General features: G+C 38.5%; 1 protein-coding gene across 4 annotated transcripts in view; it reads left to right on the top strand.

The window, feature by feature from the left end:
• Nucleotides 1-240: 240 nt before the first annotated feature.
• Nucleotides 241-26712, top strand: part of GRIK1 (glutamate ionotropic receptor kainate type subunit 1) — a 390887-nt gene continuing 364415 nt past the window's right edge. Inside the window, exon 1 of one of the 4 annotated variants that reach the window (XM_032353662.1) lies at nt 241-1139. In XM_032353662.1, the coding sequence (XP_032209553.1) occupies nt 1022-1139 (118 nt within the window). In that variant the 5' untranslated portion in view covers nt 241-1021. The remainder of the gene's footprint in view (nt 1140-26712) is intronic. The other 3 variants (XM_032353672.1, XM_032353659.1, XM_032353668.1) reach the window with 3 other exon arrangements.

Below are 26712 nucleotides of genomic sequence, written 5' to 3'. Positions count from 1 at the left end.
GCATCTGTAAATGGAAGCAATTTTACAAGAGACTATCTCGGGATCTGACTAGAAAAGAAGCTACTCTAATATTAGAGTACTGGAGGTTTCTCCTTCTCCTCTTCCTCTTCATCCTTGTCAGAGTTAAAAACAGGAGCTCTGCTATTCTCCGAAGTGCTGGCGTCCAAGAAGGCGATTCTCCATCTAGTGATGAGGAGAGTAGTAGTTGGTCATCTCCACGACCCCCTAACAGGGACACAGGGACATAACCAATGAGGCCCCTTGTCACTCACAGCCCACAGCGGAGACTGCCTCCGTTCCGACCAGTAGATAAGATTTCTTGGTCTCGAGTCTGCAACACTCCATCGACTTTCCAGCAGCGCAGCGCAAAGTTGAGGGAAAGGGGGAATGTGCGTGCCTGTGTGCGTGTGTGAGTGTCTGGATCAGTGGTGTTGGGGCGGGCAGTAAATCAAGGGTGGGGCCAGCGAAGGAGGGGTGGTTTGGAAAGCAAGGATAGAGAGAGGCGAGAGCGTGGCTCCGCTCCCAGTTAACCTGCAGGCGCCCATCCTGCTCGCTCAGAGCCCCTGCACCAACTCACCCAGTACCCTTTCTCCTTCCTCCTCCTCCTTTCCCCTTCCCCCCCTTCTCTCACTGACCCCTCCACCTGCCCCCCACTTTCCATCTGACCAGAGGACGAATGAGCAAGACGTGCCCGCAAATTGGGGCAGCAACTTTCCTCAGCTGGTCTCTTGGCTCCGGGAGCCGGAGCGCGCTGATCCTCCGCGGTCTGCGGCCCATGGAGGAGGAGGAGGACGAGCAGTGATGGGCTAGCGGCAGAAGCGAGGAGCCCGGAGCCAGCCCAGCGCCGCCAGCCAGCTCTTGTTCCCACGCCCGCTCCCTCGATCTCTCTCCGCGGGGAGCGTGCAGGGTGCCGACGCCGAGCCTCCCGGGGAGGATGAGGCAGGGAGCCGGCCCGAGCGGGCTGCATCTCGCGGGCGAGCGGCCGCGGCTGGGTCTCGGCAGGAATTAAGAAGCTGGGAAGATGGAGCGCCGCGCACTCGTCGCCCAGCCCGGGCTCTGGACCAGAGACGCCAGCTGGGCACTCGTCTATTTCCTCTGCTACGTCCTCCCGCAGACCGCCCCGCAAGTACTCAGGATCGGTGAGTGAGCCCGGGGAGAGCGCTCCGGGCTGCCGGCTCGCGGGACCTGGCCGCTCCCCGCAGCCGGCGCGAAGGCGGCGGGTCCCGGGGAGGCAGCGCGCGCCGGCGCAAGGGCAGAGCCAGGGGGTGGCGAGGGCAGCGCGCACAGGAGGCTCCGAGAAAGGGAAGCCGCGTCACCGCTGCCCTCCTGGCGAGTGCCGGGCTTCCCCGAGAGGGATGGTTGGCGGGTTTTTCAATCCGGGCTCTAAGAACGCGGGCAGGAGTGCAGGGGGCCAAGCTCGCCCGCGCGGGCACCCTACTCCAGGCGCGGGGTCGCGCGGCTGCAGCCAGTTGCTTTGGGCGCGGAAATGCGCTCTCTGGACGTCTGGATGGACGTCGGAAGTCCAGATGCGCAGCCCAGGTCCCAGGCACCCCGGGTTCCTGGTACTCGCAGGCATGTCCAGATGTCAAGAGTAAAATTCGGGAACTACAAGGATTTCCTAGAACCTGGTAACCCCAGCCTCCAAGTTTTCATCCCCAAGTTGGGTTCTTCTACATGGAGCCTCCGAAATCTGGAAGGTTCCTCCAGAGTGGGGCAGAGGCCGGCTCTGACTCTGGCTGAGAATTTAAGGAGTGGAGTGGATAGTCAGTCAGTACCAAGAGCAGGTACCTAAGTGTCCCACTTGATCCCTGATCTACCACGCCTGCCTGCCACTAAGAATGACCCAGTATCCATCAAGATAACTCCCTGGAAGACTCTGGACTTCTTTCTCAGGTGGGATAAAAAAGGACTGGAAGCCTGGGTGTAGGAACTCTGGGGCAGCCGAAAGAGAGCAAAAAGCAAGGGCAATAGAAGAGTTGGGGAAGGGGGTACTTTGCTAGTGTGTGGTCATAAACCTACACGCACAGCACCCACCACCATGGTTTAGTGGAGGCACTAGGCTGAATTTCTAGGCTGTTGGGGGAGGGGTGTGTTCAAAAAGCTCTTTGCCTCAATATTCTTCCTTCCATACTAAACCCAATTTCTATTCCCTTGGTCTCAGTTTCTCTTCTCCCTTCCCCAACCAACTGTGCTTCTTAGGGACACAAAAAGAGAGAGACACAGGTGAGACTCAGATACCCCATGGGTCTCCCAGCTTCTCTAGTCTCCCACTTGAGGTAGCAGGAGTGAGGTCCTGAGCTCTAAGGTCTTCTAATTCACACCCTTTCCTGGAAGCCACAGAAAGTGCCCAGAGCATTGCAAGCACTCACCAAGTGATTCCCCTGAGCAGCTGAAATTTCTCACTTTACTGATTCTGACCCGCAGTTAGCAAACCTCTTTCTAAAGATTCAGAAACTAGTTCTTGTCACTCAACATCACTATTAAAGAAAAAAAAAAAAGTTACTACTTTGAAATGCATTTTCTCTAGGCATGTGGGATCTAATTTTCAAGAAAAGAAAAGATACTGAATGCTAATTTTTACTGCAGATATGTTTTTCTAGATTATGGATAATGATAATGTGCATTTTTGGATAATTCAGACTGTCCATTAAAAGAGTTCCAAAGTATTCCTTTCACACACACACACACACACACACACACACACACACAAATACCACTCAAAACCAAAATATCCTTCACCTTAGATATTTTCTAACCTTAACATCTTGATTTTTTTTTTTTCCTGGATGCAGTGAGCCCTCCATGATCCAATAACAAATTCCTTTGAACAATACTAAATAAGTGATGAACGTGTGTTACAATTTCCAACACTTATTAACTTAATAGGTGTTTTGCTTATACCTTATATATTTTAAAAGAGACAAATCTAGATGTACTAGAACAGGTTATGTCAGTCAATAACCCTCTTTCCTGTATAACTTAAGGTAGCATTTTCCTCCCCTGCATTCCCCAAATCTAAAGGGATTTCCAGAAGGAGCGGAAGAGGATGTTTTAAAACATACTTGTTCACAGATATGAGTATTTATCCAAGCAATTATACTCATCCATTTAAATGTGGTTTTCAAAGTGAAAACATCCCAACATGATTCACTGACCTTAAAATATATGGTACAAGATAATGAGATTTCTTTTTTCTAAATGGGAGCTGAAATGCATAAAGTAAAATTGCATGGCCTGATGCTGTTTATGTGCAATACAGATGTCCTAACTCTTTCTGGCTCAGAATGACCTGTGTTGGTATGAGCCCTACCCGTATGTACCTCAGGATGATGCTTACTTTTAAACGGACATTTCAGCACCATGGAAACCAGCCTTAAATCAGAGGAAACCTGCCTTTTTACAGGGAGTTTCTTATGTCAGCCAAGTTCAGTACTGAATACAAAATATCAAAGGAGTTAGGGACTAAGCAAGTGTGTGAAGTCTGTGTGTCTATGAGTGTGTGCACATGTGTATGTGTGTGTGTAGGGAAGGAAAGAGAAAAATTGAAATGCATTCTTTTTCATCTCTCATCTTTTTTTCCCTTTCCCACAAACCATGAACTCTCCAGCCAACCAACCAGAAATAGGGGCTTTTGATTATTGACTCCCATGTTTTCCAGTAACTTAAAATATCTAAAGCATAGCATTAATCTTAGGCACTTTGCACTATGTTTATATGAAATGACACTCGAATGCTTGAATGAATTATTTAGCGGTCTACTTGCTTGTGAGCGTCTGCTTAAACCTGAGCTATTGAGGGACGTGAATGAAATGTAAGCAATTTAAGATAACTCCATGTGGGCTAGTATTGGAGAGGTCATTTAGCATGTACATTTGCCTGGTTCTCACACATATTGTGCATATCTGTTGAAAAGTTTAATCAACCTCACACAACAGTTTAGGGACATGAAGGGAGTCCCGTAAGATGGAGATGCTCTAAATGTTACCACTGCACTCCAGAGGTTTCCCAGCACCCTGCATGGAAGAGAAATATGGCTAGCTGCTGGGAATTCCCTAGGGAATGCTGGGTCTTCCCTTCTTCTCTGTATACTCCAGTGTACCCTAAAAACCAGCTAATCTCCACTCTCCTAACACCCCCCCCCACACACACACTTTAGCTTCAGAGTCACATGGCCAGCCAACCTATAACTAATAGTCACAGCAGGGTCTAGGTGACCTGAGTAGATAATAACACACCTCCATTAGTAGAAATAAGAAAAGAAATGGAAAAGAAAGGAAAGGAAAGGAGAAAAGAAAAAAGAAAAGAAGAAAAGAAAAGAAAAAGGGAAAAAGAAAAAGAGAAAAGAAAAATAACACCATGTGCATATGTAATTTCTGAGACAGATTTATCCTATTTCTAATAATAATCATAATAGAAAGATATATTTACATCCTACATTTTTACATATCATCTTAATATACACAGTCATAGAGGTGGTGGTAAAAGAATAGAGTTAAGAGGTGAGTGGTAGGAGCCGGACTTTCTGACACATGATTTGTTGTCACAAAGCACAGGTTTGGGTCCCCTTTCTAAGACTTACTAGATAGGTCAGCGAGAGTTATTCAGTTTCACCGAGGCTTCATTTTGCATCTGAAAAATCCAACTAAAACAACTGCAACCTCACAGTGACATTGGTCAAAGTACATGAAATAGAATATGAAAGTACTTGGAGCAGTATTTGGATACATAAGTTGCATTGTAATCGTTTTATTGTTTTGTTTTCACTTTTTTTATTATTTACATTTTATTCCTGAACAGAGACTCAGTAGTAAATGTGGGATATTTCTGTTACACATTTAATATTTCAGAGCCCAAATCTCTTCTGCTGTGAATTAGCTGTAATGATATCTACCTTTACTCTTTCACCGGGGGAGGATCAAATAAACAATTTTTAGGACTTGCAAACAAACCTTTAAAAAATGTATTACTACTATGCAATTAAATATAGCATATAAAGAGAAATATTGTGGAAATTTATATGGATGGTGTGGAAAGTTAAATGACAATATAGTTGTCCAAATGCTCTTATTTCCTTACGAGAGATCCAAATGAATTTTATTTTAATTATCAAGTTGGTCATAACATCATCTTTTAATATTTGACACCAAAGATCCCCAAAGTTCCAAAATATGTTGCCTACATATGTGTTTGTATTTTTGCTTCCATGTACAAAAACTCAAAACTTTATTCTTTAGAAACCATGTTCTTTCATCATTTTAATATTAATTCTTCACTCAACAGGTTTTTACTACATGCTTACTTCCCTACTATGAGACAGAAATAATTTTATATGCAAGACATACAACAATGGGGGTGCCTGGGTGGCTCAGTGGGTTAGGCCTCTGCCTTAGGCTCAGATCATGATCTCAGGGTCCTGGGATTGAGCCCTGCATCAGGCTCTCTGCTCCAAGGGGAGCCTGCTTCCCCCTCTCTCTCTGCCTGCCTCTCTGCCTACTTGTGATCTCTCTCTGTCAAATAAATAAATAAAAATCTTAAAAAAAAAAAAGACATACAACAATGAATGAAACAGGCAAACACACCTGACCCCTTAGGCTTATATTCTGGTAGTGTGCACTGTATATAATCACTGAAGTGTTTCATCAGGCCCAATACAGACATTTGATTTTTTCATTCCAAATGTTATACTCAGAGAGTTTTCAGTTCATTTCTGCCATTGACTTATGACATCAGTGGCATAGTCTACATAGAATAAGTTCAAGTCCCCAAATGCACAGAAGACAGAGAGAGTGGGTTCATTCTGCCATACCTGGAGCAGAAACTCTTACCTTTGTTTGGGCAGATCTGTTCGACCTCAGGTAGATTTTACTCAGACAGAGTAGGGTGGTGTTGGTGTTAACATCAACTTGAGAACACCATTAGTCCTTGAAAAATCTGAGAGAGAAACTGTCTTTTAGCATGATGGAAAGAGAGTGCCTGGTTAATGGGAACATATTTCTGCAAATGAGCAGCTCTTTTACTATATTACCTTCCCTGCATAATTCATCTTTTTCTTTTATATTAATTTTACAAGCCCAATGTTCATACTATGTTAAACGTCAACTGAGGCTACATTTCCTATAGGAAATGGTTTCTAATTTCCAGTTTTCAGTGAAAACACCATGACTTGGTAGCTTTGCCTAAGTTCTATGTAGACTATGCCACTGATGTCATAAGTAGCTTTGCCTAAGTTCAAGCCTAAGTTCAAGTGGTTAGTAGAAATGCCAGAACTTGAAACTAGTTTTCTGCTATCAAGTTTCAAGCTACTTGCATTAAAGTAGGTGGTATTGTGTATGGATTTAGCTCTGCAGTTACATAACTATTTAAGCTGAAATCAAATATAAGAGAGATGAAATGTTGCTCTTAGGGATTCAGGGATAACCACATAAATCAAAGTTAAAGTAATTTATATTTGAGTATATTTTAGGCAATTAGCAAAAAAGGAGATATGGTATTATTATTTGATTCTCCATAATTTCACTTTATGAGGGGATTAAGGAAGGCAATCCAGTTGGAGGGGAAAGCTTGCTCCTGAATGCCTAGCAAACACACCATTTTTAATGAAATCCTACACTTCATGGACCAGTTTTGAGGGAGAATTGATGGAGATAGTCTGGTAGTGGTAATTTTCCATAGCCTCTCAATCCTCTTCCATTGTCCCACTGATAATTAACTGTATAATCTAGGAAATGTCATCTATGTCCTAAAGTTTTCCACAAGTTATGTCTCCTAGAAGAAGGAGTGAAGAAGAACTCCAGTTAGAAGGGGATTCTCTTTTCTACCTGACTTTTCCCAATTGGCTGACCTTGAAAAGATTGCTAACATTTGGTTTTTTGGGGAGTGTGTGTGTGTGTTGTTAGCTGGAGAAGAAGTAGTCACAAACTCATGGGTTTGTTGCAAAGATGAAATGTGGTATCATATGTCAAATGAGGGTCATGTGGTAGAGTTGACCAGGGTACCTCCCTCTCTCTCCCTCCCTGTGAATGAACAGGGCAGTTTTGTGCTCTAGAATAATTTATTTGTGTGGCTAACTAAGTGTGGAGAAATGCTGTCACTTAGAGATTCATGAGGTGGGTTTGTGTATTAAAGGCTCTTTGTGATTCTGCACGAAGAAACCTGTTTCTTTTTCTAAATCCAGTATTTCCTACATTTCGTTATTAGAGGACTCTTACTTGAATCACAACGACTAATGTCTCACCGACTCTTACTCCTTAGAACATATCTCAGGAAACACTGGCTAATAAAATCCCTGAAATTTAAAACTTCCACATATCAGAACTCACATGACCACACATCCTACTATTTCTTCAGTCTAACCAAAATTCGGTCCACTCTATCTCAGAACTTTTTAATAAAGCTTTAGGAGTACAATTGATCTTTGAACAACACAGAGGTTAGGGGCACCAACCCCTGTGAAGTTGAAATTCCTCATGTAACTTTTGACTCCCCCCAAAATTTCACTGCTACTTGCCTACTGTCCACTGGAAGCCTTATTAATAACACAAACTGTTGATGAGCTTAGATTTTGTAGCTGTATGTATTATATACTGTATCCATATAATAAAGAAAGCTACCAAAAAGAAGATGTTAAGAAAATCATAAGGAAGAGAAAGTACATTTAGGGTACTGTACTGTATTTATCAAAAAAAAAAAAAAATCTGCATGTAAGTGGACCCATGCAGTTCAAACCCCTGGTGTTCAAGGATCAATTGCACATTTAAATGTTTGGATACTTGTTGTTCTCTGTTATGTTAAAAACATTTTAAATACCACATTACCTATGCTGAAAGGTATATCATTTTTATTATTGTGAAATGTGATATGGGGATATTTTCCTAATTTTATTCTCTAGACTTGCTCTTTAACATGATTTTTTAAATTAACATATAATGTATTATTTGTTTCAAGGATACAGGCTTACATATTTCACAGCACTCCCCTCCCCTCCCCTATTACATAGCACATACCCTCCCCAATGTCCGTAACCCAATCATTCTCTCCCTACCCCCCCCCCAACTCCCAGCAACCCTCAGCTCGTTTCATGAGATTAAGAGTCTCTTGTGGTTTGTCTCCCTCCGGATCCCATCTTGTTTCATTTATTCCTCTCTGCTCCCCACAACCCCTCTCCCTGCCTCTCAAATTCCTCATATCAGAGAGATCATGTGATAATTGTGTTTCTCTGATTGACTGCTATAAACATTCAGGTGCATGTGCCCCTTCGGATCACTACAATTGTATCTTTAGGGTAAACACTGGTGCAATTGCTGGCTCATAGGGTAGCTCTATTTTCAGCTTTTTGAGGAACCTCCATACTGTTTTCCAGAGTGGCTGCACCAGCTTGCATTCCCACCAACAGTGTAGGAGGGTTCCCCTTTATCAACATCTGTCATTGTTAATTAATTTTAGCCACTCTGACTGGTGTGAGGTGGCATCTTATTGTAGTTTTGATTTGTATCTTCCTATTAGTCTCCCTTTTAAAAGAGTTGAAGGGGGGACAGATATTTTCCCCAGAAACCTCCAGAATTCTTGTCAATGTCTCTACTGACCAGACTTGCTCATGTTCTCATTCTTAAGCTGAGTATTGACAAGCAAGAGGAGATCATCCCAGCTTTCCAAAGAAGCACATGGTCATATGGAAGATGTTGGGTTGTTGAACAAAATGGATGTTCTGTAAATAAGAGAGAGTGGGCTGATCATTTGTTGAGTGGATACAATATTGACCATGAGGAATAGAAAGAAAACAGGGGATAAGCTTCAAGCAGTGCACTTTGACCATCTGACTTCTAAACGGTGTATGTCATTCATCTAATATGTCTGGTGGACCAGAGACACTTGGCCTCTTCACTGACTTGTCCACTATTCCAAACTTCCATCAGCCTTACTATACTTCATTCTACCTCACTTTGTTTGTACTATATTGCTGTGACTTCTTTGTTTGCTTTAATTTATGCCTTATCTCACCAATTACATCTTCAGCATCTTAAGCTCAGGGCATTATTTTCCTTATCTTTCCCTTTTCCTTCCTATATTTCTTATAGGCCATTTGTTTATTTCTATATCTTAAGATTCTGGTGGATATTAGGGCTCTGGATACCGTTCTCAAAGGATGGGAGTAAGTCCTTCCCTATGTGCCTATTCTGTGTTCAGCACAGTGCCAGGTTCATTGTAGGTTCTCAGATGTTTGTTGAAGACTGTTTAAATGAAAGAAGCTGGAGAGTAGTGTTGGAGCATCAAGCTTAGTGGTGCCCCTAGGATGCAACAATGTAAGAGGCTGCTTATTTACTTTTCTAGTGAGCCCACATTTTAGGGTTTTTTTTTGTTGTTGTTGTTGTTTTTTTTGTTTTATTTTTTATAAACATATATTTTTATCCCCAGGGGTACAGGTCTGTGAATCGCCAGGTTTACACACTTCACAGCACTCACCAAAGCACATACCCTCCCCAATGTCCATAACCCCACCCCCCTTCTCCCCACCCCCCTCCCCCCAGCAACCCTCAGTTTGTTTTGTGAGATTAAGAGTCACTTATGGTTTGTCTCCCTCCCAATCCCATCTTGTTTCATTTATTCTTCTCCTACCCACTTAAGCCCCCATGTTGCATCACCACTTCCTCATATCAGGGAGATCATATGATAGTTGTCTTTCTCCGCTTGACTTATTTTGGTAAGCATGATACGCTCTAGTTCCATCCACGTCGTCGCAAATGGCAAGATTTCATTTCTTTTGATGGCTGCATAGTATTCCATTGTGTATATATACCACATCTTCTTTATCCATCCGTTTATGGACATGGCTATTGTGGACATTGCTGCTATAAACATTCAGGTGTACGTGACCCTTCGGATCACTAGGTTTGTATCTTTAGGGTAAATACCCAGTAGTGCAATTGCTAGGGTCATAGGGCAGTTCTATTTTCAACATTTTGAGGAACCTCCATACTGTTTTCCAGAGTGGTTGCACCAGCTTGCATTCCCACCAACAGTGTAGGAGGGTTCCCCTTTCTCTGCATCCTCGCCAGCATCTGTCATTTCCTGACTTATTGATTTTAGCCATTCTGACTGGTGTGAGGTGATATCTCATTGTGGTTTTGATTTGTATTTCCCTGATGCCAAGTGATATGGAGCACTTTTTCATGTGTCTGTTGGCCATCTGGATGTCTTCTTTGCAGAAATGTCTGTTCATGTCCTCTGCCCATTTCTTGATTGGATTATTTGTTCTTTGGGTGTTGAGTTGGCTAAGTTCTTTATAGATTTTGGACACTAGTCCTTTATCTGATATGTCGTTTGCAAATATATTCTCCCATTCTGTCAGTTGTCTTTTGATTTTGTTAACTGTTTCCTTTGCTGTGCAAAAGCTTTTGATCTTGATGAAATCCCAATAGTTCATTTTTGCCCTTGCTTTCCCTTGCCTTTGGCGATGTTCCTAGGAAGATGTTGCTACGGCTGAGGTCGAAGAGGTTGCTGCCTGTGTTCTCCTCAAGGATTTTGATGGATTCCTTTCTCACATTGAGGTCCTTCATCCATTTTGAGTCTATTTTCGTGTGTGGTGTAAGGAAATGGTCCAATTTCATTTTTCTGCACGTGGCTGTCCAATTTTTCTAACACCATTTATTAAAGAGGCTGTCTTTTTTCCATTGGACATTCTTTCCTGCTTTGTCTAAGATTAGTAGACCATAGAGCTGAGGGTCTATTTCTGGGCTCTCTATTCTGTTCCATTGATCTATGTGTCTGTTTTTGTGCCAGTACCATACTGTCTTGATTATTACAGCATGGTAATAGAGCTTGAAGTCTGAAATTGTGATGCCTCCAACTTTTTTTTTTTTTTCAACATTCCTCTGGCTGTTCAGTGTCTTTTCTGGTTCCATATAAATTTTAAGATTATTTGTCCCATTTCTTTGAAAAAAAATTGATGGTTATTTTGATAGGGAATATGTTAAATGTGTAGATTTCTTTAGGTAGCATAGACATTTCACAATATTTGTTCTTCCAATCCATGAGCATGGAATGTTTTTCCACTTCTTTGTGTCTTCCTCAATTTCTTTCATGAGTAATTTATAGTTTTCTGAGTACAGATTCTTTGCCTCTTTGGTTAGGTTTATTCCTAGGTATCTTAAGGTTTGGGGTGCAATTGTAAATGGGATCGACTCCTTAATTTCTCTTTCTTCTCTCTTGCTTTTAGTGTATAGAAATGAAACTGATTTCTATGCATTGGTTTTATGTTCTGACACTACTGAATTCTTCTGTGAGTTCTAGCAGTTTTGGATTGGAGTCTTTTGGGTTTTCCACATAAAGTATCATATCATCTGCAAAGAGTGAGAGTTTGTCATCTTCTTTGCCTATTAGGATGCCTTTTATTTCTTTTTGTTGTCTGATTGCTGAGGCTAGGACTTCTAGTACTATGTTGAATAACAGTGGTGAGAGTGGAGATCCTGCCATGCTCCTGTCCTTAGGGGAAAAGCTCTCAGTTTTTTTTCCCATTGAGAATGATATTCACTGTGGGTTTTCATAGATGGTTTTGATGATATTGAGGTATGTACCTAATATCCCTACACTCTGAAGAGTTTTGATCTAGAAAGGATGCTGTACTTTGTCAAATGCTTTTTCAGCATCTATTGAGAGTATCATATGGTTCTTGTTCTTTTATTAATGTATTGTATTACATTGATTGATTTGCGGGTGTTGAACCAACCTTGTAGCCCAGTAATAAATCCCACTTGCTCATGGTGTATAATCCTTCCAGCGTACTGTTGGATCCTATCAGCTAGTATTTTGGTGAGAATTTTGCATCCATGTTCATCAAGGACATGATCATCAGTTCTCCTTTTGGATAGGGTCTTTGCCTCGTTTTGGGTTTTGGGATCAAGGTAATGCTGACCTCATAAAATGAGTTTGGAAGTTTTCCTTCCATTTCTATTTTTTTGGAACCGTTTCAGGAGAACAGGTATTCTTTAAATGTTTGATAGAATTCCCCTGGGAAGCCATCTGGCCCTGGGCTCTTGTTTGTTCGGAGATTTTTGATGACAACTTCCATCTCCTTACTGACTATGGGTCTGTTCAGGTTTCCTATTTCTTCCTGGTTCAGTTTTGGTAGTTTATGTGTTTGTAGGATTGCATCATTTCTTCTAGATTGTCAACTTTGCTGACATATAGTTGCTGGTGATATGTTCTTATAATTGTTTGTATTTCTTTGGTGTTGTTTGTGATCTCTCCTCTTTCATTCATGATTTATTAATTTGGGTTCTTTCTCTTTGGTTTTTCATAAGTCTGGCTAGAGGTTTATCAATCTTATTAATTCTTTCAAAGAACCAACTACTAGCTTCTTTGATTTGTTCTACTATTCTTTTTGTTTCTATTTCTTTGATTTCTGCTCTGATCTTTGTTATTTCCTTTCACCTGCTGGGTTTAGGCTTTCTTTGCTGTTCTTTCTCCAGATCTTTTAGGTGTAGGTTAGGTTGTGTACTTGAGACTTTTCTTGTTTTTTGAGGAAGTCTTGTATTGCTATTTACTTTCCTCTCAGGAACGCCTTTGTTGTGTCCCAAAGATTTTAAACAGCTGGCTGTGTTTTCTTTGCATTTGTTTCCATGACTTTTTTAAAATTCTTCTTTAATTTCCTGGTTGATCCATTCATTCCTTAGTAGGATGATCTTAATCTCCTTGTATTTGAGTTCTTTCCAACTTTCCTCTTGTGATTGAGCTCTAGTTTCAGTGCATTGAGGTCTGAATATATGCAGAGAATGATCCCAATCTTTTGGTACCTGTTAAGACCTGATTTGTGACAGAGGATGTGATCTATTTTGGAAAATGTTCCATGTCGACTACAGAAAAATGTGTATTCTGTTGCTTTAGGATAGAATGTTTTGAGTATATCTGTGATGTCCATCTGTTCCAGTGGGTCATTTAAAGCCTTTATTTCCTTGTTGAGCTTTTGCTTAGATGATATGTTCCATTTCAGTGAGGGATATGTTAATGTCCCCTACTATTATTGTATTATTGCCAGTGTGTTTCTTTGAATTTGTTATTAATTGGTTTGTAGTTGGCTGCTCCCATGTTAGGGGCATAGATATTTAAAATTGTTAGATCTTCTTGTTGGACAGACCCTTTGAGTATGATATACTGTCCTTCCTCATCTTTTATTATAGTCTTTGGCTTTAAATCTAGTTTATCTAAGGATTGCCACCCCAGCTTTCTTTTGATGTCCATTAGCATGGTAAATTGTTTTCCAAGCCCTCACTTTAAATCTGAAGGTGTTTTTGGATCTAAAATGAGTTTATTGTAGACTGCATATTGATGGGTCTTGTTTTTTTATCCATTCTGATACTCTGTGTCTTTTGATTGGGGCATTTAGCCCATTTACATTCAGGTAACTATTGAAAGATATGAATCGAGTGCCATTGTATCCCCTGGAAGGTGACTGTTACTGTATATTGTCTCTGTTCCTTTCTGATCTGTTACTTTTAGGTTCTCTCTTTGCTTAAAGGAGCCCTTTCAATATTTCCGGTAGGGCCAGTTTTGGTGTTTGCAACTTCTTTTAATTTTTGCTTGTCCTGGAAGCTTTTAATCTCTCCTTCTAGTCTCAGTGAGAGCCTAACTGGATGTAGTATTCTTGGCTGCATATTTTTTTCTTGTTTAGTGCTCTGAATATATCATGCCAGTCCTTTCTGGCCTGCCAGGTCTCTGTGGCTAGGTCTGCTACCAATCTTTCTACCATTGTGTGTTACAGACTTCTTGTCCAGAGCTGCTTTCAGGATTTTCTTTTTGTTATTAAGACTTGTAAGTTTTACTATTAAATGATAGAGTGTAGACCTATTTTTATTAATTTTGAGGGGGTGCTCTGTGCCTCCTGGATTTTGATGCTTGTTCCCTTCACCAAAGTAGGGCAATTATCTACTGTAATTTGCTTCAATATACCTTCTGCCCCTCTCTCTCTTTCTTTGTCTTCTGGGATTCCAATTGTTCTAACATTGTTTTGTCTTATGGTATCACTTATCTCTTGAATTCCCCCGTGATCCAGTAGTTGTTTGTCTTCTTTTGCTCAGCTTCTTTATTCTCTGCCATTTGGCCTTCTATATCACAAATTCTTTCTTCTGCCTCATTTATTCTAGCAGTATTATCCATTTTTTATTGCACTTCATCATTATTAATAGTCAAATTTTATTGCACCTCATTAATAGTTTTTTTTTAATTTCAATTTGGTTAGATTTTAGTTCTTTTATTTCTACAGAAAGGGATTTTATTTCTCCAGCTTTCTGGAGAAATAAAATCCCTTTCTGTAGAAATAAAGTCCAGCTAGCACCTTGATAATCATCATTCTGAACTCTAGTTCTGATATATTACTAATGTCCATATTGATTAGGTCCCTAGCTTCGGTACTGCCTCTTGGTGTTTTGTTTTGGTGAGTTTTTCTGCCTTGTCCTTTTATCCAGATAGAATAGATGAATGAGAGAAAAAAATACTAAAAGGGTGGCAAAGACCCCAGAAAAGTATATGCTAACGAAATCAGAAGAAACCCAAAACTGGGGGAGAAGAAAGGGCTAAATAAAATAAATAAATAATAAAAATGTGTATTAGACTGGTGGTTAGAACAGAGCCATCTACTTGATTTTGAGTGTATTCTAGTGTCTTAGAAGAAACTACCTTTCAATATTTTAAGAAACAAACTTCTATATATTCAAACATAAGGGTAAGCATGATGAAGGGATGGAATATGACTGTAAAGATGAAAACTTGAAAAAATTCTAAAAAAGGAATTGATGAGATAGGAAGCTGGTTGGAAAAAAGAAAGAAAAAAAAAGAGGAGAAAATGTGATCACTAGAACAAAGGCATGCACTAATTTAGGGTATATTTTGATCTATTAGAAGAAATTTTATCCCAAATTTTAAAGGAAAAAAAAAACTATATGTATACCAAAAATAAGGTTAAATACAATGAAGGGATAAAATATGACTTTAAGAATGAAACTTTAAAAAGACTTTTTTTTAAAGGTATTGATAAGGGGCACCTGGGTGGCTCAGTGGGTTAAGCCTCTGCCTTCAGCTCAGGTCATTATCCCAGTGTCCTGGGATTGAGCCCTATATTAGGCTCCCTGATTGGCAGGAACCCTGCTTCTCCCTCTCACACTCTCGCTGCTTGTATTCCCTCTCTTGCTTTGTCTCAATCTGTTAAATAAAGAAATAAAATCTTTAAATAAATAAATATACAAAAAGGTACTGATAAGATAAAGTAGTCTAAAGATGTTAAAACATGAAAATAGGAAAGAGGAAAAGTTAAAATAATAGATAAGGAAAAAAATTTAAAAATTTATCTTTGAAAGACTAAAGGATCATGGGAAAAAAGCCAAGAATTCTATGTGTTGCTTTCCCCTAGTTCTGGAGTTCTGCAGTTCTCATTGATCGGTGAACTCGGTCTTGGCTGAATGTTCTTGCTGACCTTCTGGGGGAGGGGCCTCTTGCAGTGATTCTTAAATGACTTTGTGTGAGGCAGAATTACACCACCCTTGCCAGGGGCCAGGTTAAGTAATTTTCTGGGTGTGCTCTTGGTAGCTTTTTTCCCCTAAATGTTTTCTGTAGAACTTTGGAGGATGGAAATGAGGATGGTGGCCTCCAAATCTCCAGCTGGAGTTTCTGAGAGCTCAGAGCCCCACTCCTCAGTGCACCTTCAGAGAAAGCAGTCAATCCCTCCCCTCTCTCTGGTCTCCCACCAGACTCCGTGCTCACCTGGCCTGTGACTGAGTGTTTCTATCTCTGGCACACAGCCCCATTTGGAGTTTTCAAACCCAGAAGATTTCTACAGTGCATCCTGCATCTCTCCTGCTGGAGGAAGGAGGGGGTCTCTCTGGATCTGCTACTTGTGGGGTCCCTGCTCAAAGAGCAGGAGCCTGACTGTGCCTCAGATCACATTTTAAGGTAACCGTGTGCTGAGAGCCCACTGCTCAATTGTATCTCTGCTGCTGGCTTCCCCACTCTGATACCTGGGAGCTCTGCCACACTCAGACATCCCTAGTCTTTCTGCGACCCTGCCAGTCCTGAGACCACATTGTCTCTGTGAGGGCTCCACCCCCAGCTTAGCCTCTGGAGTGATGTCCTTCAGTAGAGCAGACTTCTAAAATTTCTGATTTTGTGTATCACTGCTCTCTGACTTACCAGGAGGTGGCCCCTCCCCCCACGGTCCATCTTCCCCTGGTTTCGGAAACATTTCTCCACATGTCCTACCTTCTGGAAAGTGGTCTATTTTCTGTTCCGAGAGTTGCTGCTCTTCTTCTCTTCTATCTCCTGTTCAGTTTGTTGGTGTTCAGAATGGTTTGATAACTATCTAGCGGAACACCTGGGACCTGATGATATTTCTGTCTCCTACTCCTCTGCCATCTTGCTTCTTCATATGATTTTAAATGGAAAAATCATATTATATTTATAATATATTTTCCAAGAATATAATCTGTAATAAGCTATAATAAGGCTATCTATATTTAAAGTTCAACCTCCTTATTTCTTTTTAAAGGAACATCTGATTTTTTCAAAGATCAATTTTCATGGAGAAATGAAAGCATTTAAAATAAAAAGAAATGTATACAAGCTACATAAACTTCATGCGTTTGTCTTGATTTGCTGCTGAGATCAAGCTGTCACATCAAATTGGAAAAACCTATAATCTTATTACATCAACATTATAGTATTAGTAATAATAAGCCAAATGTAAAAACTGGTTTATCCTGGAGGAGAAAACAAGAAAAAAAAACAATAAAAAGGTAAAAATATTTATTTTGTATTTATGTTGTTTGTGAACTACTAAAAAAATAAAAATAAAAATCTATAGATAACTTCCTCAAGTCACTTAAATGATACTTCATAGTTTTTGTTCATATCAAAAGTTTAATATTTTTTAAGCATGTAATTTTGTTTAATGCTGTGTTAACATGTTCATTAAATACAAGGTAAGATTAATTACAGGGACGCCTGGGTGGCTCAGTTGGTTAAGCAGCTGCCTTTGGCTCAGGTCATGATCCCAGCATCCTGGGATCGAGTCCCACATCGGGCTCCTTGCTCAGCAGGGAGCCTGCTTCTCCCTCTGCCTCTGCCTGCCATTCTGTCTGCCTGTGCTCGCTCTCTCCCCCTCTCTCTCTCTGATAAATAAATAAAATCTTAAAAAAAAAAGATTAATTACAAAGTGAAATTAAGAAGCAAGGACATTGACTAATTGAAGAGTAAACTCTATTGACCACAAATCAATTTCACAGAAGCACCCTACAATTCTGAAAACACTTTCATTTTGCTCTCTAAATCCTTTCAGAATATTTTTTGGTGAATACATTTGAAAAATAATCCTATTTTATGTCTTCTGCTGAATTACTAGTTTAATGCTACCCTCACTTAGGAAAACAAAACACAAAATACAACAACACACAAAAGTCTATCAATGCTCTTTAAAATTTCTGCTGAAGGATGTTCCAAAAAGAGCTCAACAACACAGATTTTTATACAAGAACTGTATAATGTCTTTTTATTTCATATAAATCTATAATTCCTATTATCATCAGTTATCATTTTGGAGACTTGAAATTCATTACTACTTACTTTTTTTCTTTTAAAAAGCACAAAGGAATTTAACAAAATGCATTACTTATTACATTGAACAGGTCCAAGATTATAGACTATGCTAAGACTTATTTGATTGATTGAAACAAACCATAAATGTGTTACTGTACACATAATGTACATGTCCCAGCTTAGAAGCTCTAGAAACAGTGATATCTCCATAGCAATGAGCACACCTGTCCCCCAGGTACACCTGGAGAAATAGACAATTTGGGGACTTTAGAAGAAATACACAAGATGATCCTGGACCATCTTGTACTACCAGAAAATTAAGGGAGTGCTCCAAAATAATCTCATTGATGGAAATATGCTAAAGAGACACAGACACCAGGTATCAGGCTCCCAATGGCCAAAACTGCTTTAATTTGAACAGTAAAATTTTTAATAAAAGTAGTGCTGGATTATAACCCAAAGTATAAAATAAATACACATGAGTCCATACTGGTGTGGATAAATGATTAATACATACATAAATATGTAAATACATAAATAAGTAAGAAAGCAAATGGGCAAGAAGAGACATAACTCCCAAGCAGAAAAGCTGGATGACCAAGGTCAGCATCACCAGTGATAAATCATGTTGACAGCATCTACCTTTTAAGTGATGGGATGCAAATGCACTTAATCTACCTGGTTTTTCTCCCCACTCTAATCATGAGAAGAACATCAGACAAAAAACAGTAGAGGAGCATTCTACGAAATACCTGCCCAATACTTGTCAACGGCCAACGTCATAAATAACAAAGAAAGTCTCAGAAACTGTCACAGCCTAAAGAAACCTATGGAGACTGAAAAATAACTATAATGCAGTGTTCTGAGTGGGATCCTGAAATGGGAAAATAAAGGACTTTAGGTAAAAACTAAGGGCATTTGAGTAAATATGGATATTACTTATAATAGTGTATCAATTTTGCTTCATTAATTTTAGCACATGCACCATACTTATATAAAGGTATTAACAGGAGAAATTGGAAGTGGAGTGGATGAGAATTCTGTAAAACCCTCACAAGTTTTATGTAAATCTAAAACTGTTTTAAAAAATAAAGAAAAATCTATTACATGGGGCTTCTGGGTGGCTTAGTGAGTTAAGCCTCTGTTTTTGGCTCAGGTCATGAACTCAGAGTCCTGGGATGGAGCCCTGCAACAGGCTCTCTTCTCAGTAGGGAGCCTGCTCCCCCCCACCAGCCCCGCTGCCTGCCTCTCTGCCTACCTGTGTTCTCTCTCTCTCTGTGTCGAATAAATAAAATCTTTTAAAGAAAGAAAGATAGAAAGAAAGAAAAGAAAGAAAGAAAGAAAGAAAGAAAGAAAGAAAGAAAGAAAGAAAGAAAGAAAGAAAGAGAAAGTCTATTACAAAATAAAACCCAAAACTCAATCCATACCAAGGTTTCTTCTGCTACTGTTCCTACCTATTCTGCAGTACATAAAGATCTGTAACTAATTATATTGGGGCAAACAGAAAAACTATTATCAATTCCATATAACAGCTACATAAAGATTTTTCTAGAGTAGCTTTAAAATAAAGACAATGGCATGTAATGTTGGAAAAATCATGAAAGAAATACTGTATATAAAAATTGTTATTGATAAAATATAGTGAGTTTATCGAAAATCAGACATTAGCTGTTTCTATCTATTAGCATCTAGGTTTTCAACTTCTCCATGCCTTTTGTACTTAATTAAACATAATTTAATTTTGAATATTGATTCAAGCATTGTAACATACTCTGTTAGAGGCATTAAATGCTAATGTCTCTGAGTTAATACTCATAGCAAACTATTTGTGCGGATTACTTTTCCTAGCAAAATTGCCTAAATATGCCCTTAAAAAATCAATACTTAATTCCCAGAACCAATAAAATACTTCATAATTCAAATTGTAGAAAGGATGGTGAAAACCAAGATTTTTTGTTTTATTTTGGTTTTTTTTGTTTGTTTTGTTTTGTTTTTTTCGTTATGATGACTCAATGGCAACTTTTAAGGGCTTTTGTTTTGTCTTGTTTTTGTTTCTGTTTGAATTAAAACTTCTAAAAACTTCTAAGATGTTGGATTACCTACTTCGGCAATCCATAAACAGAAGTTGAATTCCGGTGACCTGCCTATGTTTATAATGTACAAGATGTTATTGTACTTCATCTTCTAAAAATGAATTAGTCAGATAGAGCCATCTTTTAAGTCTAAAGGCAATATTTGCCTTTTGAATTCTGGGTAGCGTGTGTTTCTTTTGTTCTCGGTATATACGTGAACCCTAAGGCTGTTTCTATACATGTTCAGTGAATTGGCAAGAGCTGTTATTAGCAATTGTGAACCATTTAGATGTTCAACAGAAGGGAATGGTTAAGAAAAGAAAAGAATAAACTCAAGAAAGAAGGATCTATTAAATAGAATTTTATGATGAAATTCCCGTGTTAAAACCAGAAAATGCTTAGGAAATTGTATAGATCATAGTTCATAGTTTTCTGTACTTTGGATTGAGAATGTATATAATTCATTCTTGTTTATAGATTAGAACTACAAGAGGATAAATGTGGAAAAGGGGAGTCCATTTATTATGCTAAGATGATGATTTTTTTTCTTTCACTTTGATTCCTATTAATGTTCTTTGCCCAATTTAAAAATGATTGGTGAAAGTTACCACTCTGTAGTTTCTAGATTAATCTAGCTGTCATTTGCATGCAGTTTGGCGCAGTCAAAAGTGCACTGAAATGAGAGTGTTTCTAGCCCCGGTGATTCTGAGCATGGCCGTGCCACATAATCTTTTAGTAAATTTGTTGACCTTGTCTGTCAGAGGGGAGTTGGTGGTGAATAGGTGTCTGGGTGCACAGACTAACCTTTTCTAGATCCGCATTCCTTCTCCAGTGTTGGATCTGCATATCGCCCTTGGTTTGAACGGAGATGCTGCATGAAGACGTACAACCCCATGATGCTTAGCATTTACAGCCACAGTTTCACCTGTGTACAAATGGAACTTTGCTCATTTCCCTGAAATTAAACTTAACTATGCCCACAAGCCCCTTTTTCCAATGGGACTACATCAAAGTCCTCACTTGTAATTTAAAATGTAAATTTTTAGGAGTCTATTTTCTTCCTTCCCCTACAGTGATCAAAGACTCCTCCCTTGAAGGGAGAGGCACTTACTGTCATTCTCCAGGACATCCACTGTGCCGTAGCTTGTCCTGTCTGATCCTGGATATTGGCTTCTAACTCCATGGCATCTGTTGCTTACACCCAACTGGGGAGCCCCCCCTTCGATTAGTTCGGGGCTGATGACCCTTTGAGACTGGTCTCTCAAGTAGGCTATTTTCCTAGATGTCATCAAGGAGGAATCCCCCACAACAGCAAGTTACCTTCCAGACTATTGTCACCTTGGACCCTTTCTGTTCAAGCTCACAAAGCCTTTTCTTAGTTCTTCTTCATGCACCTTGAGGAAACACTAGGTACTGCGGTGCTGTCCTCTCCCATAGTATACCGTGGTACATGCAAAAGTCCTCCCCAGATCAAAGGGGCTCTACTGGCCTCCCACTCCCATACTGCAGGAAGGAGATACAGAGAGCTGGATTCTCACAGTGTCTCAGGTTTACCTGAACTCTGAGCTTCAGCTTGTAAACACAATGATGGTATTAAAATGAAGCTTTTAAAATTAGGAGAAAATTTCTTTTAAAATTAAGAAGCAACTTTAAAAACAAACTTCTGAAATTTCAGTTTCCTGGCTTTTGCAGTGGAAAACCTAGGTTTTTAAGACCTATATCTCTCCCCCCCCATACATAATTATTATGTATTATAATTATATTATATAATTAGTGTATATATAGTATATGTATGTTATTAAATATACACATCATAACATATAATGCTATTATAAAATAGATATGCTACTTAATATAGATATATTCATATATAAATATATATATTAAAAGTCCAATTTGTTTTTGTTTTTCCCATTCATTCTACATAGGAAAAAAAGGTCACATGTAAAGATATCACTGCATTTTTAATAACTAGGGAAGAGCAATGTGGATAAATACTCTGTCAGTGACTGGGGTTGTGGGAGGCGGGGGAAGGGTAGAAAGGAGGAAGGAGGGACACAGGGACTGCCTAGATCAAGACAATATGTTGTGTCTCCAAAACGTTCTCAGGCTACAGTATTTTTTGAAATGGCCACTCTGTGGCTATTGGAAATACCTTTGTTGGTCACATTGAACAGCAAGGTATACACTCCATAATCTAGGACCCAATTAACATGAAAGGGTTTATCATATTTTAGCTACACCTGTAGAGCATTTATCAGAAAATAGTCAGTATTAAGCTACCAAATAAATATCTTAAGGGGAAATCATGGTTTAACAGAATATACCAAAAAATGTGCTATAAATTATTGTGCATTATTAGTTTAATACATGCAGCGTACTTTTCTAGAAATTATAACTAAGTGGTGAGGAGAGAGAAATGGGACCAAAAGTCCCTTTGAACAAGCTACAGAACGCATATCAATACAAAAAATAGAGACATACTTTTCATGTAGCTTATATACAAATAAAAATATCAATAAATACATAAATATTTTAAATGTTGTTTAAGAGTAGGTAGGACATTCAAAGACCTTAACATCCAACTTTCTCATGGATAAATAAGAAGACTGAGGTCCCAGAAACTAAACTGAAAGAGGGACTAGTAGCTGGGCCACAATTCCTTTTTTTAAAGATTTGTTTATTTATTTCAGAAAAAATGAGTGGCAGCAGGAGGGGCAGAGAGAGAGAGGGAATCTCAAGCAGTTTCCCTAAGGAACATGAACCCTGAATCAGGGCTGGATCTCACCCCACTGAGATCGTGACCTGAACTGAAATCAAGAGTTCGACGCTCAATCGCCTGAGCTACCCAGAAGCCCCTGAGCCACAATTCTTAATTTACATCTCAGTGTTATTTCCTTACAAATTTTTTCTCATACAACTCATTTGAGGATTCTTAAAAATCCATATTTGAATGAATAAGAGGTTGTAATCAAGTAATAAAATCCATACCAGTGTCAGAATACAAAGATCACAGAATTAATCAGTGTGGTTACTTTCAATCTGGATGCTCTTTTTAGAGAAGGTTTGAGTATGTCTTTAAAAAGAGTAGACAGAATAAATGGAGATGAAGTACAGTCTAAGTGGTGATAATTATTGAAATATTAAAATCCAAGAAGAGTCTGACTTCTGGTGAAAATTCCAAAAAATGTGTTAAACTGCACATATTTTGAAATTGTTTTTGAGCTTCGGGTTAGGTAGGCATTTTTGGTCAACTCGTCTTCCAGTTACTTGAGTGTGTAGAAATTTCTTCATCTGCAAGGACTCTTAGAAAAATAATTAAAATAGCAATTACAAATGAGTGGGCTATAGCCTAGCAATTTAGAATGATTAGTGTGTACTAACATTATATTTTTTATTACCTTAATTTAATTACACTGAGTGTTAGCCTTCAGTTAGGCTAAATGCATTTACATGCAAGGGAAGAACCCTCAGGAATAACAACACTCACTCACTTTTTACGAATGTCATAAAAAATCAGAATGGCAGTCCACAGTAGACAACTTCTGAGAGTCATCCTCCTACCTCTATATCAGATAGAGCAAAGTGAGGCAGAATGAATAATTAATGTGATGCTTATAAAAAAAAACAAATCAGTAAACAATTCCTGGAGAGCACACCAAATTAAGTTTGCTACACTGTTCCTAAAGTCTATACTGCTGCTTGTTTCACATGAAGTCATCTTTCAGTCTGACGGCTGGGTTTTGAATGTCACATTTGACCTTCCCTTTTCCCTTCGGAGGATGAGGTTTTAATTTAGGTTTTCACACAATCTTCATCATTTGCTTATTCATTATTTTATTTATAGCTTGTCTTATTATAAAAATATCCCAAACAAATGCATATATTATTGCCTGATACAAATGCATTGATGAAAATGAACATGAAGGTAACATAAGAGAAAAGCAAAGGTGGTATCCCAGAAAAGAGGCCAAAAGTGGGCCAGATTATTGTATCAGAACTTTCTAGCAGCTGAAGTCAGAAGAGAAATAAGACAAATCACAAATTTCAGAGAGTCTAGTTGCCTAGATGAATTACAGGCATTTTAGATGAAAAAAAAAATGAAAGAAAGAAATTTCATCATGTGATCTTGATGAAGAGAAATAATGTGATGTTGTAGACTGAAATAAATAAATAGGATGATGCATAACTATATGATGATGAAATAAATAGTATGATGCATATATTTGTTTCTGAAAGTGCCCAATATAACTCCACAAGACACCAAATAATAATTAAAGCAATTCTGCAGAACAGCCTAGTATGGAGCTCTGAAGTCATTTGGTTCAATCCCAAATCGCTAATTTCTAGGGGAGTGAAAGAACTGTATATCATTTCATAATGGTTCATCATCAATGCTCCTTGAATCTGAGCTTTACTGGGAGGTTAATTGAAGGAAGTTAAACAGGTACAGGATTGTAGTGAAGTGCACATTTCTGGTTCAAGGCAAATCAAAACCATCAGAAGATAAGGATGAGGTCCTCCTATGAAATTAAGAAACCCAAACAAGAGATATCCTTGAATAAAAGACCACCTCATTTTTGTGTGGATGAAACACCAAGAAGCATAGTCAAAGGTTTACTCAGAAAATCCCTCTGAGTTTATCACATCAAATACATGAATAGATGATACACATTTGTCTGCACTAGAGAGCAAGACTAGGCATATCAAATATTGACCATGGCCATCAAAAGGGAAAAGTAAGAATAAGGAGGAAAAAATAAATCTCTTCAAGATATCAGGTTTAAATAATGTGTCTTACAGGTAAACGCTAAGATAGATAAATTGAGAAGTGTGCATACATCAACCTCCTATAGCATCATCTATAAGCCAATAATGGATTCAGTGTAGTCTGTCCACCATGATATTTGGGTTTCAGAGCTGTTGGTTTTAGATCCTTTTTTCTTACAGCAAACATAGAATAAAACTTACTGCCTCGTGTTCAGTACCTCATGACTGTATATATGCCCACTGCTCAGAAAATAATTTGCTATTGTTGTACTATCTTGTTTTCTTAGATTTTGTGTTTTATATTTGCTTAACTGCACCATTTGTTGGCTTTTTTTTAAAAGATTTATTTATTTTAGAGAGATAGAGTGAGCATGAGCACATGTGTATGTTGGGGGTATGTAGGCATGGACAGAAGGAGAGGGAGAGGGGAATCTTAAGCAGATTCCCTGCTAAGCATAGAGTCCAACGTGGGGCTAGATCCCAGGACCCTGAGATCATGATCTGAGTTGAAATCAAAAGTCAGATATTTAACCATCTGAGCCACCCACATGCGTCTTATTGTTTTTGTTTTTAGTTAGAATCTCCTTTACATATAATGGTGAGTAATGAAGCTTACATCTTTCCACTCTGAACCTCCCAAAAACTCCACCGTAATCCCAATCATCTTTTTCTAGAAAAGTCTATTTCATTAAATAGAATACAATCAAGGGTGAAGGGGAGCAACTTTAAATTTTGTTTTTATGTCTATACCCTGAAAGCCAAAGATCTCTGGATTCCATATTTTGGAACAATACAATTGTTTTCAGACTTAAACAAGCAAACAAAACCTGAAACATTGTTTTAGTTTCAGGTTTTGATCTTTCTCTGTGGATTCTGAAGAACAATTTTAAGTTTTGTAAAATTTCTTGCCTTTTTTCTGGGAGAAAGGAAGCATTCATTAAAGCTTCATGATATATTTTGTTTCCAAACCCACACTTCTATACTTTGAGCCAAAAAATAATTTGATAAAGATTCTTATCACATCTGTAAAATGACAAGGTGAACTGTAAATTGAGTTAATGATAGCTTACTTCTATTTCACATATTTATCACTGCAAAAAAAATTACAATCATTATCTAGTTTCCTCTCTATCAAACATTAATATGAATGTAGTGCATAAGAAATTAGGCAGAAATAGAACTTTCCCATTACAGCTGCCTGAGAAAGGTTTGAAATTGACAGTTCTACTGAAAAGAAATAAGCAGGATAGAAAAAATAAACAAACAGAAACAAACTTCTTCAGGGCCTTTGAAAGAGGGAAAATGTCATATTGCAAATCAATTCATGACCATCCAAATATGCATTCTATTTTATAAATCTATAGACAGCATAAGTCATAGTTAAAAGGAATTGTAAAATTCCTTGTGGAAAGACCCATTTACTCCTATGCATAAACACACCTAAATGGCACAGAATCACAAAAATCTCAGGAGCTGAGAAGTCAATTCAGGGAGTCAAAAAGTGATCACCTTCTGGTTAATACAGATTTGAAAAAAGTATTTTATTTCAACTGTCTGCTCTTATATACCTAAAACTAATATTTAAGGTTTTTTGGTCAAAAAAAAAAAAAAAAGCCTGCAATGCTTTCAACATATTATTCCCAAAAGCTGTGCAAGAAAGCGATTTGTTTAGGGAAATGCAAATGCAGGACCCAATAATGAAAATTAAATAAAGAAGGAATGAGGAATATAACAGCAGAGGTTATGGGGTTGTACCTAGGGTTTTTAAACAGAGACCTGTTCCTATTTATTTTTTTAAGGAATTATTTAAGTAATATAATTTTTAACATGTAGGCATGAAGAAAATTGGTTAAAAAGGAGAGAAAATGAAAATGAGTGTATTTGGGTTGCTCCTAATACATATTGTAAATCCTTTCTCTAAGATTACTTTTCCTGAGATTCATAATATCCATTCAACATTGTTAAATATATAATTTATTGTTTCCACAATATTATTGAGGAAATAAACAAATATGTAGGGACCTTATTTCGAAATTAAAACATACTAGTGGTTTTTTTGACTCACCTTAAAATTCAAATATTATTTCTTGGACACAGATCATGTGTTAGCCATGTTTATATTCCAAATCTTTATTGTTACCCCAAAGTAGAAGGTAGTTATTCCCTACGTAACCATTTTGGTAATGTGAAAATTGAGGCCAGCTTTCAAACACAAAAATCAAGTCAATAGAGAACAGTATTGTGTTTAACTCAGCTAGGGAAAATACATTCTGTGAACTCACTGTCCAAGTTAATT

Source organism: Mustela erminea, chromosome 1, assembly GCF_009829155.1.
Source record: "Mustela erminea isolate mMusErm1 chromosome 1, mMusErm1.Pri, whole genome shotgun sequence".
Classification (NCBI taxonomy): domain Eukaryota; kingdom Metazoa; phylum Chordata; class Mammalia; order Carnivora; family Mustelidae; genus Mustela; species Mustela erminea.
The sequence above is the reverse complement of the archived record's forward strand: the minus strand, read 5'-3'. Positions and strand labels throughout refer to the sequence as shown.